The 12,459-nt window shown below is 33.2% G+C and overlaps 2 protein-coding genes across 2 annotated transcripts in view; both read right to left on the bottom strand.

The window, feature by feature from the left end:
- Nucleotides 1–780: 780 nt before the first annotated feature.
- On the bottom strand, nucleotides 781–2,380 carry LOC129226852 (uncharacterized protein DDB_G0284311-like). The gene is made up of 4 exons (XM_054861482.1): nucleotides 2,373–2,380; nucleotides 2,249–2,319; nucleotides 1,655–2,095; nucleotides 781–791 (listed from the first exon to the last, which is right to left on the bottom strand). The coding sequence occupies exons 1-4, from the start codon at nucleotides 2,378–2,380 to the stop codon at nucleotides 781–783; spliced, it is 531 nt and encodes a 176-aa protein (XP_054717457.1).
- Nucleotides 920–12,459, bottom strand: part of LOC129225662 (probable ATP-dependent RNA helicase DDX20) — a 92,516-nt gene continuing 80,976 nt past the window's right edge. Inside the window, exons 8-10 of the mRNA XM_054860138.1 lie at nucleotides 9,244–9,349; nucleotides 4,749–4,847; nucleotides 920–3,470 (exon numbers count right to left, since the gene is read on the bottom strand). Coding sequence (XP_054716113.1) covers nucleotides 2,848–3,470; nucleotides 4,749–4,847; nucleotides 9,244–9,349 — 828 coding nt within the window. The 3' untranslated portion in view covers nucleotides 920–2,847. The remainder of the gene's footprint in view (nucleotides 3,471–4,748; nucleotides 4,848–9,243; nucleotides 9,350–12,459) is intronic.

The following is a 12,459-nucleotide window of genomic DNA, read 5'->3' as shown; positions in this document are numbered from 1 at the left end:
ATTAAATTGACTTTCAATTGGAATGTTTTTCAAAATATGTTTAGCAATGGCTAAGGTGTGATACCTTGTAACAATATTAAAGAGTATAAGTTACGAGGTATCACCCTTTAGCCATCGTTATATATGTGATTTACAATGAAACCTCTCTAAACAGACCACCCAATGAACCCCAAAAACATCTTTTCAAGAGGGGTGGTCTAAAAAAGCGTGATGAAATACGTACCATAAAATACTGCTATTAAATTAGTAAACATATTTCATGTCCACCCAGTTTTAAAAATTTAATTGAAGTTTGCCTAAAACTAAACAATTTCTAAGTTATTTGTATCTGAACACTTTGCAGGGCTGCCATTGGCAACTAAAAAAGAGAATACTATTTTAGGCCTAAATGTGGTCAATAACTATTATTTTGCAATTAATTGTAAAAACAATAAATATGTTAAACTAGTGAAAAAGCGACTAAAATAGGTAAAGAATCCTATTTTTTCTTCCTAGGGCGAATTGTTAAGTAAATTAAAAAAAAAAAAAAGACCTGGTTAACCACAATAAATAAGAAATGACTTTAAGCATGTTTAAGAATTGCACATATTATATCCCTTACAAAAAATATCATTTAAATACATAAGATATTTAAAATATGTTACTTTTGCATACTTGAGGTCTTAATATACTTTTTAGCAAAAATTTTAAATACTTTTTGTATTTTTTTAAAAAGACTGCTAGATTTTTTTTAAAAGGAACCTTCTCCTTTGGTTTGAAATAACAAAGAAAGATTGTTTTTTAACAGCCACCTTAAAGAATAAAATAAACTTTACATTGATTCAAGTTCATTAAAAAAATTTAAGAAACATATTAATATATGAAGTGGATATTTCTCAAGATAAAACAAAACAAAGTAAACTAGGAGAAAGAAAGTAGGTACTTTTAAAGACAAAATTTTATGTAATAAAACTTGTTACACCATATTTGCAATGTTGCCAATAGTGAATTAATCAAACAATATAAAACACAAACAAAAACGTTTTTGAGAAATATCAAAAGTTTTTAGAAATGTAAAATGCATTGTTCTTTATCCAAAAATATTGATTATAAAAGGTTTGATACCATATCTTACACAAATAATCCTGATTGTTACGGTTAACAGCTGTACCATGAAAATACTGATTTGCAGGTTGGCAACATTCGCGATCACACTGTACACTATTAATCTTACTCGAATGTCCATAATTGGGATATTTAATATGTTGACAGCAACAGCATATGTGAGGGCTATAATTTGCTTGAGGGTAGTTACTTGTTGCATAGAATGGTTTCAGGTTGGAATTAGTTGAGAAAGTCTTAGAATTTGTTTTTCTTTCTTGACCTTTTCTACCGTGTCTTGGAATTACATCTGCTTTAGCATCACAACAAAAAGTTCTTTGAGTTTGCCTTTTCAGAACATCATCTGACAAAGTTGAACGACAGGAGCTAGATGAGTAACATGAATTGCCATTTACATATTGTTTCTTTTCATGCAAATCAACTACTCTAGACCTCTCTTTCTTCACTTTGAAAATTTCTTTTTTATTATTTTTCATTTTTTTATGCTTTTTGTTTTGAAGATTAATGGGAGATGATTTACTGCCGGTGCTGCTTCCATCCTCAGATTCAGAACTTTGCTTATTATCGCTATCGGATAGATCGGCTGAACCGCATTCAGTACTAAAACTAGATTCATCACTGCTTTCCTCAGTCGATTCTTCAGTTTCTAGATCACTAGATTCTTCACTTGTTTTGTTATTGGATTCCTCAGTTTCCAGATCACTAGACTCTTCACTCATTTCCTCACTGGTTTCTTCAGTTTCCAAATCACTAGATTCTTTACTCTTTTTGCTACATATTTCACTTTCTTCATCACTGCACTCCTCACTTTCTTCATAACTGCATTCTTCGCTTTTATTCTGATTAAGTTTTTCACTCTTAGAACTATACTCTTCACTCTCATCACTATTATCATGATTAAATTCAGCACTATTATTTAAATTACATTCACAAATTTCATCACTTATTTCAGTATCACTACTCTCAAAGTAATTATTGGTCAAATTATCTACATCTGGGGAACAATAGATCACTTCACCTTTTATTTGATCCTTAAAGCTATCCACTGTGTTTGATTTTTTATCTAAAGGCTCAAAACTACCGGAGTTCTTATTATGAGAAATGTTATTTCTTATATTTGGTGCACTTTCAAGCATGTTTTTGTTACCTGAAAGATCTTTCAATAATGTCTTTTCCGAAGATGATACTTCACAAACAGTATTAAATTTATCCTCATTACTGAATTCAATCAAAGATATTAAATTTGAAGATTTATCAGAATCTAAACATACATTTGCATCTTTGTTAGATAAATTTCCATCAATACTTTGTAGTTGTGAAAGATTCTCTACAAAACCTTTTTCACCGGTATTCTCCACACAAGAAATATTTTTGTTCAATTTATTGTGGGAGTGGTTAGTTAGCACATTATAAAAGAAATTGTTATTACGTGATCTTAAAATATTGATATCATTTTGTGTTATGCATTTTTTTGCTCTGAACGGTCCATATGAAACACCTCTATTGTTTTCTGCTATCTCCTTTTCACTCAGCATATCTGAATGACCATTTTTTTCCACATAATTATCAATAAATTTTAAAGCCAAATTGTTTATTATATTGTCACTACAGACATTATCCCCAGCTTTATAGTTTTCAATGTTTGCTTCACTGAAGGCAGAATTTACTTGTTTATTTAATGTTTCTTGAACATTATCATTTTGTTGAGCCAACGAGATAGTTTCTTCAAACATTTCTTGGAAGCATTTAGGTATTACTAAGGGATTCAATTCCCCTTCTGGAAGTTTTTTTTCCAGATTTAGCTTCAAACTGTGCACAGTTACTTTCATTTTCCACAGCAGTTTTGTCATTACTCAGAGAATGATCGAGTTCTTTGTTACTGCAACTATCAATGTTTTTCATTTTAATATCTTTGCTGTGGTTTAATACAACATTCGTATTACTGTTAAAAAGTGATTCTATCCTGAAATTTAAATTTTCTTCTACTTCATTGCTGACAGCATCTATATCTTTTTTCTCTTCCTTATCCTTGACACTGTCTGTCTTTTTTGACAACAAATTTTGATCGAAGACTGGAGTAAGAGCCTCATTACCTTTCATTTCATTTAAAACTTCAGATTTCTTATGCAAAAGACTTTCAGCTTCTTCAGAAGTTTTATTCTGAATGGCAGAATCCTGCAAAATATCCTTGCTTTCAAGCACAGTCAGATTTTTACTTTCAGTGTCACCTTTTGAAGAACTTATTTCAGCCGTCGCAATATCATTACAGTCTGTATCGCCATTTTGTTCTAGTTCCAGGTCTTTCGAAAGGATTTCTGAATCGTTCAAATTCTTAGGTATGAAATTTATTAGATCTCGAACCAAAGGATCTGTAAAAGTAAATGTGTAATAAATTTGAGAAATTTGACATTTTAAATAAATAATTGACATTAATTCCATTAAAAAAATGCATGTATAACTAATTACAAGGGTCGGACAAAGTAACGTAAACACCAGTGACTTGTAGCCAAGCTGTCATGTACTCCTACTTCTAGTGTTCAACAGTGTCACCTAGCAGGTGAATGCAAGACATTTGACTAGTCATAATACAGTGAAACCTGTGTATAACGATAACCTGTCTATAACTTTTTTTTTTTTGCCCCAGCAAAATGTCAGCATGAATAATTAAACTGTCTATAACGATAACCTGTGTATTACAATATTTTTTTTAGGTCCCAACTGTATCGTTGTAGACAGGTTTTACTGTATAGGCAACAACTGTTTAGATGAAATGCATTGAGGTGTTAAGACTTCATTATGGCAGAACTTGCTGATTATGGAAGAAGCATGATTTTTAGTGCCCTTCTTACAAGAACCTCAGGTATGAAAATCATTTCTTGACTTGATTCTCTTAACGCCTAGTGGCGCATGAGGTCGCTAGCATGGCATTCCATCCCGACTGGTTTAATGCCGCCTCCCTGGCACTCCCCCAGCTTGGCCAACCAAAGGCATTTCTTTCTTGTACGGCCATCTGACGCCAGGTTAGTTTTGGACGTCCGTGCTTCCTCTTGCACTGACTGTCTTGCAATCACTGTGCAGTGCTACTTACAGCTTATAGCAAACCAGGAAAGACATGGTTTGCGAAGCATACTGAAAACCAAAGCTGACTAACAGACACAGAAGAGCTTTGAAGCAAATTGCAGCCTGAAAACACAAGACTACAGCATCCTAAAACAATTTCCAAGATGAACACACTATTATAAAAGGGTTTATCAGTTAAAACTAGTTGCACTAAAATACACATTAGACCAACTATTCCAAAACCATTTAATACTATTCCCCACTGTGAAGCCCGAGTCAAGTAAAAAGAGATTAACTACTAATACAACTAAAAAATGTAACAGTGATACACATGAAATAGATTTGAATAATATCTAAAAGTTTTTCAAAATCATGTGCTTACAAATCTAAAAGATTTTAAAATCTTACTGAATTGAAATACAGCGAAACCTAATTAAGTCTTTAAAGTTAAGTTTATACTCTGTTCAAAACAATTAAAGGATATTAAGGACGATTACGAGGAAATTTAATACATAAAATATATAATTTCAACTGAAATTATATCCATCATCACTGAAAGTGAAAAATAAAAAATAATGTACTCTTACTAGGCAGATTGTGTGCTCTGAAATTCACCTCTTTTTGAAATCTTTGAAAAAGTATATTTTCTGCTTTAGTTCTAAATGTGATTGCCACACCTCTTGCTCCTATAAATGAGAATATTTAATAGGTTTGAATATAAAATTAAAAATAATTATACATATCACACACAATTGAGCATTGAATTCGCTTATAATAAATGAAATTGCGAAACTATATGCAGCAACACATAAACTTTTACAACAGCATTAGCACTTGTACTCACAGAAATAGAACCACAGCATAACAGGTTAGAATTAAAACTCTTAAGAGGAGAGATTCCCTTACAAGCTTTATGTGGGACAGAAATGAAAAATTTTTGGAAAAAAGAAGTAGCTATACAGTCCAACTTCATTAATACGAACACGAATTACCGAGAACTAAATTTGCAATTTGTTCTATTGTTTGTTGCTCAGATAAGACAAATTCAAGACTGTAGCCAGGATTTTGTTTCTGGGTGGTTCTCAAATTTTTAACATAAAGACAAAAAATTCACGTGTTGCTCTGATTTCTGAAGCATTATTGTGCATTGGTAGACATATGGTAATTGGGGGGGGGGGGTGGAATTATTGGTTGCATTAATTTTTTCTTTTGAACAGTAATTTTACTGAATTACCAAGAGCTAAACTTGATCAAAATGTTTGAATGTGAGCAAATCGTTCCTCAGAAATTTAAATTTATTATTATAATATCATGTAATCAAAATTCAGTAATGTACAAGTTTTGTTGGTACAGAAAATGATGTGTGGTGTCGTAAATGTCCCAATCCTGAAAGATACTTATGACATGAGGACCTTTAATTGTCCCTCAAGTTGGAACATGAAATAGTAACATGTACCACCAATCACTTTTTATGACCTTTGAAGGTCAGGAGCGCCCAAATTATTGTTTGTAAAGGAGGAGCAGACCTAGGAGCATTTTTAATGTTTTGAAATACATGCCAAACTGACACTGGGTTCAGTATATCATTTTAGATGCGATTCCAGGCTATATTTGGTAGTAACACAAGGAAAAGGGTTTGGTTTGTGGACGCTTCCCTGGAAATTTTGAAGCCTTAAAAACACATTTGAGGCTAACCCCGGAAAATTTTGTTAGTGAAGTTTTAAAAATGCAATTTTGTTATACATATTGACATGTTAGAGGAGGATGTGGTTGCTCTAACTTGGAAATTTTTCAAAGTTATAAGGTCTACGACTGATGACGCTGGGGGAGAAGAGGTTTTGGGGGGAGGGGTTGAAATTTTTGACAGTAAGACTTTAAAAACGCCATTGCAATTTTTCTTTGGGTGAGTTTACGGGAAGGAGATGAAAATTTAGGAGCTTTCCTTCTTTGAACACATTCTAAAGTTCTCTTTGGTTACTTTGGACAAGGGAAAGAGGCTCCCCAGGGAATCCAAGAAATATGATTTTTGATTATGTTTGGTATGACGGTATAAGGGGTGGGGGCAAGCAGCTGCTGTCTCACGTAAGTTTTCAAAATCAAAACTCTGAAAATGCAATTTTAAGTTATCTTTAGTGATATTAGGGAAGATAGCAGGGATTGGGGACTCTGACCCGAAAACTTTCCAAACTTAAGAGCCTAATAAACTAATTTTGGACTGTCTTTGGTCTTGTCAAAAGGGATCAGTGGTAAGTGTCAGAAGTTGCTGCCACGGCATGATCCGACTCTCAGGGCCATTCCAAAGTCACAAAATAAATAGGAGGTGTATGAAATTGAAGGCTTCTTTTTTATATCAAATGTGTCTTAAATACAGGGGCTTCTGCTCCAGAAAGTTTAAGTATTCGTAGTCTTGAAAATGCATTTTTGACTATCTTTAGTTTTGTTACAGGGAGAAGAGGTTTGAGGGTAATTGCAAAACTGTAATTGTTTGTTAATTACGTTAATAAAAGGGCTGTTTAGGAACTTGCCAGCAGAATTTTTTTTTAATTGTAGCTCTAAAAACGTAGTTTTAGAAGATTTTTGGTGATGTTACGGGGAGGAGAGATTCCAGGGCACAACCCAGCAAATTTTCTCAATTTGCAGTTTTAAAAATGCACTTTACACAACTTTTTGGTAATGTAAAGAGAGATTCAGGGGCGTTCCCCTTGGTCCTTTTTCCAAGTTTCTTTTAAATTGCAATTGTTGATTATCACCTATTATGCTACCAGAAGGAGGGTTGAAGTATGAAGTGAAAAGGGGGCGCTTGAAACGAGCGCAAGCACTGAGACCTCAGGTCTATTGTCTATCCCTGCTTAGACTACTAAAGGAGCCCAGTCACAGAAATACATTACAGCAGTTGCCTAACCGAAATTCTAGGAAGCTAACTTTGTGCAGCACATTTATTCCACTGCACGGATTTTGAGCCGGGGACTCCCCAAGGGCTGGGTCCATAGTTTCCGATTAGGCTAGTATCTAGTTACCAAGATGTGCCAAATTCAGCTCCTTGATACATCCTGAGAAAAAAATGCAAAAATCATGATTCTTGCGTTTTGTAGCATATTTTTCAAGATAAATTTTTGCGACATATGTTCCATGTCTTGCCTTTTATTTAATACCGAATTCAGTAGTTTGGAAGTTCTTTAGTTATTGCTTGTTTTTATCTTACTTCTACTGCATACTGTTCACAGTTTAAGCATGAGGGGAAAAAAAACACTTACTCAAAAAAAAAAATTGTTTTGAGAAATATTTCGTTACATTTATTTTTAACTTAAAACGGATGTGTCTTACAAAGTTATAAGCATTTTGTAATATTGTGCAATAAACTTCTGAAAAGTTCAAATTAAGTGCTTTAAATAATTTTAACTGTTCTCAGGGCCGGATTTGGAAGTGTGGAAGCCCCGGGACGACGAAGAAGTGGAGGCCCCTAATCAGGGTCAGAAAAGATCATATTTTCGAAAATATCCGATACTGATATTTATCCGAATATTTTTATATATATATCTGATATTTTTGACCCGTGAAAGTTAGGATATTTTGTAAAAATTTTATTGTGGGGGCCCCTTTATTGTGGAGGCCCCAGAGCAGCAGCCCCGCCTACCATCCCCTAAATCCGGCCCTGACTGTTCTAGAGTCTTTTAAAATTATTTGAGTTTTTGAAATTCCTTGAAAAGTTCCTCAATTTTGTCTCTTTAAAAAAAAAGTATGAATTGTCCCAAATGGCCAGAATATTACTATTTCGTTCTTTTATTTTCAGAATCTTCACACCATTTCTTTTAAACCATTTTGTACAATTTTATACTGTAAGGTATTTGATGAAAAGGGGGGGGGGGAGATGTTGGAGAAGTGATCAAAAACAAACTACACTAAAAGCTGATAAGAGCAAATGACGATGTGCTTCTCTTTTCTCCTTTCACGTTTTCCTCTCTGTCAATTAATGTCAACGATTTGTCGAGCAAGCAATTTTTATTTTGATGGGTCTTGATTTGCAAAAGAATGCATAACTTTTAAAAGACTTTGCTTGCCTATTTTTCTTCATATTTTTGTAATCTCAATTACCCATTATACAGATTTACCTCAAAATATAGATTTTAATATCTATTTTCAAAAAATTTTACAGGGAAGAAACTCCCGAACTCCCTGAAATTATGGACATTCTACATCCGACTTAAAGGAACACTCTCCTATTATCCTTACCACTACAAGGTAAATTTAAAAAATGAATAAAAATTTAAAAAAGAAAATTAATTTGAATTTTTGGCATCTTGAATTCAAATTATGTTTTTCGCAATCACTAGCGTGTGTGTTTGTGTAGGCGCATGTGTGTGGGTGCATGGGTGCGTAAGTGTATGTATGCATGTGTGTGAGTGAGTGTTGTGTACGTGCGTGTGCGTGTAGGTGTTCGTGTGTGTGTAGGCGTTCGTGTGTGTGTGTGTAGGCGTTCGTGTGTGTGTGTAGGCGTTCGTGTGTGGGTGTGTGTGTAGGCGTTCGTGTGTGTGGGACATGGACGCCACCGCCCAGCAAAAGTGGATTTCGGGGGACAGTGCTCAGGACCAGCTGCGTCGCCGCCGGTGGACGGTGGTGCTGCAGGCCTGGTCCAAGCTGAAAAAGGCACAGACGCCAAAAACGGTCAAGTGAGAACAATAAGCAATCGTGATTGCTCAAAAAAAAAAAAAAACAGTCCAACAGTGGAATCATTAAAAATCGAGACAAAAAACACTTTCTATGTAAATATATTTTTATGCGTGTATTGTGTGTCTATGTTTTTGTGTGTGTGTGTGTGTCAGTGTTAGGGCAATGTCCGAATTTGGGCCCCTCCCGAAAAATTTTTTCTGGATATAGCCTTGCTACTCTTCAAATCTACTTCTCAAGTATTCAAAAAAGAAAAAAAATCATGATTTTGGAAGGTATGTTGTTACTATATAAAGACTTTCCAAAACCGGGATGCCCCCCCATAAATCGCCCAAGCTTAAATTAAAAAAATAAATAAATTTGAGTTTCTGAGTGATCAAGGATTAATCAAATATTCAAACACAAATAATATCATACCATATCGCCCTGCTCTTCCAACTCGATGCAAATACGTTTCTATGGTAGTTGGACAGTCAAAGTTTATGATCAAATCTACATTTTCAGCATCAATTCCACGGGAAGTCTAAAAATGAAAATAAGAATATACATATATTAGCAAAACTTTAGCTCCTTTTAAAACAATTTTTCATAAAATAAACTTCATTAGATGGCTCAGAAATGCAATTAAACATTAAAAGAAAGTAGAAAAATTTAATTGCTCAAAAAATGCTAAAATACTTCATATTTGTAAGATTGGTCATTAGAGTTTTTATGCACATTATAGAAAAAGGAAAAAATATTTTACACTCAGAAAAGTTTTTTCAATTTGAATCTTTTAACAGCAGGTCCAAGATTATAATACTAAGACTGACATGGAATAAGATATGGAAATCTATGAAATGTGATAATCAACAGCCATTTAAGAATCTTTTAATAAGCCTTGCTTTCGTTTCAAATGTTTTAAAAAGAAGTCATCTTAAAGCCACAAAACAACAGGAAAGCTTGATAAAACAACTAAAGCTAATAATGCACGATACATATCTTAGTACTTCTTAATAAATTATTTTAGTATTTCTTAATTTTTGAAATCAAGAGCTGCACAAGGAACAAGGCTAATGTGATTGCAATAAACCAAACAAAACATAACAAGTATATAAAAAAACATTTCATTATAGCATCCTAAGACTGCAGTTTCAAGCTTATTAGCAATCACCACTCTAGAAAATCCATGAAAAATGAATATTAAAGCTGGGTTTAACTTCATACATGCATAGGCGGATTTAGGACTGAGTTCCTGGGGGGGGGGGGGGCAGGATTTTTTTTTTTTTTTTTTTTTTTTGAGCAACATTTTTAATTGCCCCCCCTCCCTCTCCCACCTTTCTGTCTATTTTCTGTGATGCATAATGCCATTCTTTACTTTTTTATGCGTCGTTTTCATTACTTTGTGTAATCACGCTGTCCTTTTTTAATTGACCTTAAAAGAGAGGGGGCTGGTATTAATAGAGTGACGCAGGGCTCCCTTTTAAGTGGGATATAGAATATCTCTAAATTTAGGGGGCCCGGGGGTTACTCCCCTGGAGGAAATTATATAAAATGGATATAAAATTCTGCATTTGTATGTCTTATAAGGGTTAATTGGAAATAATAGGCAAATATTTTTTTTAAAAGTTTTATGCTTTAAAAGTGCTTTGTGATGCAAGTTAATACTTCAAAAGAAATGGTGCACAGATTTAGAGAATAGGTTTCAAGAGAGTTAACATACTACCCATTTGAACAGTTTTTAATTTATACATTTGATAAGAAATAAAATTGAAGCACACTTTGCTTAGGAGTTTCAAAGACTTGTCTAATTATTTTCAAGGTTTGGTTGGTTAGATTGGATTTTTGGCTCAAGAGCCCTGGTAGGCTATACTGCACCAATTCTTTTCAGGGATTTTAGAACCTATCAGTAATTTTGCACTTTCCAGTCTCTGAAATTTAGTAGTAGATTATACAGTTGTAAAGTATTGTTCTTTGTAAGAAACGGCTATTTTAAGTTTAAAACAAAAAATAATTTTTTTAAAATTTCTCATCACAACTTTTTTTTAATTATAAGTAGTACAGAAAAGGAATAGGGGTAGTGTATCATTTTTCCCCCGGGCTAAACAGATTAACAATATGCAGTAAAAGTAAGATAAAAGCAATCAATACAAAAGAATTTCCAAAATTCTTCATTCGGGAATAAATAAATATCAAGATATGAAGCATGTGAGTCACAAAAATTTATTTCAAGTAATATGTTACAAACACGAGAATCATGATTTTTACATTTTTGATTCAGGATGTAGCAAGGAGCTGAATTTGACACATTTTGGCATTCCTCCCCCTACAAATTGTTAGAAATTTTAAAATTTAGGGTTTTTAGCCACACATTTCCAAATATTCAAGGTTTTTAAGTACTTGAAAATGAAATTAGTTTTTCAAGCACTTTCCATTTTTTAAAGGAACAAATCACAATTTTTTGGGAATTAGGGGACCACTTCAAAGCAGGGGCCCTAAGTTATCGCTTGTTTATCTTATAGGCAAATCCGGCCCTGCATGTAATTCACTCTTACCTGCAGATTTTTGTTTGATTTTTTGTGATTGTAACAAAATTCATCAGTTTTTTACAGTTAAATGATTTTTACGATTTTACAAATCTGTGTAAGGTTTTTATGCAATTTCAGCAAATTTTTCCGAAACTTTTCACGACTGAATTACTCAGATTTCAATAATGACAATAAATGTCTCATTTAAACTTAGATGATTATGACTTACCTTAGTTTTTAAACAGTATTTAGAAAGTAAGGAAAATGGTACTTTTCCTCTAAATAAAAAGATTCAATTAATCAGAACGTTCAGATAACTGAAGTTTATTCACTTTGCGATAGTATTTACTTTTTTCTCAAAAAAATAAAGCCGAAAATTTTCTAAGCGCATGAAGTACAGTTCTAACTATTAGTTTCATATATACAAATTTTTTTCTTTAAATAGTAAAGAAAACACAGTTATAAAAACATTTCATCAGGTAATAATGCGACCTTACAAGAGTTGTGCAAAACTTTTGTGCCGGAAATATATCTCCATCACTTTTTCTTTTATTCAGACGTTTTCCTTACAATGTATGATTCTGGAAAATCAGAAATTTAGTTTTGAACTGCTAGGGATTGAGATTCCTATTTTTTTCACCTAAATAATTAACACATAGTTTACAATGATTTTACATTCTGTTTGTTAATGGTTGGACAATTTTTCCAGTTTTTTGTTTCATTGTTACATACATTCGTTGAGTACGGTGTTAACTGTTACATTTGATAGTATTTTGCTGTACAAAAACCTTTTAGCTATGTACTTCTTTTGCAAAAGCATACATTTCAAATCAGCCAATTTCATTTGAACATGGTGAATCCAGAAGGTTCTTAAAAATCTTTCGTCTGTAACAACTCAAAACATCTAGTTTTTGAAATGACGCAAATTGAAAATATATATTTTGAAATAAGAGAAAACAAATAGTAACGAGTAGATCGTTCTGTTAGCGCAAATTGGAGAGCCGGGCGGGGGGTCCCAAACGTCAATTATTATAAGTGTTGCAGCTTGAATGCATAGCTCGTTTAGCCTATATTTTCATTCATATACTTGCCCAAATGGTTTTCAGTCCAAAATAGTGAATTTAGA

This window comes from Uloborus diversus, chromosome 7 (assembly GCF_026930045.1).
Source record: "Uloborus diversus isolate 005 chromosome 7, Udiv.v.3.1, whole genome shotgun sequence".
Classification (NCBI taxonomy): Eukaryota; Metazoa; Arthropoda; class Arachnida; order Araneae; family Uloboridae; genus Uloborus; species Uloborus diversus.
Note: the sequence above shows the minus strand (reverse complement) of the source record. Positions and strands in the feature narration are given on the sequence as shown.

Bases quoted from the DNA above. Each gene is read 5' to 3' on its own strand.
- LOC129226852 (XM_054861482.1), bottom strand. The intron at 2,096-2,248 runs GTAACAAAAACA...ATTGTTCCCCAG, and splicing joins ATTATTGAAAGATCTTTCAG to ATGTAGATAATTTGACCAAT.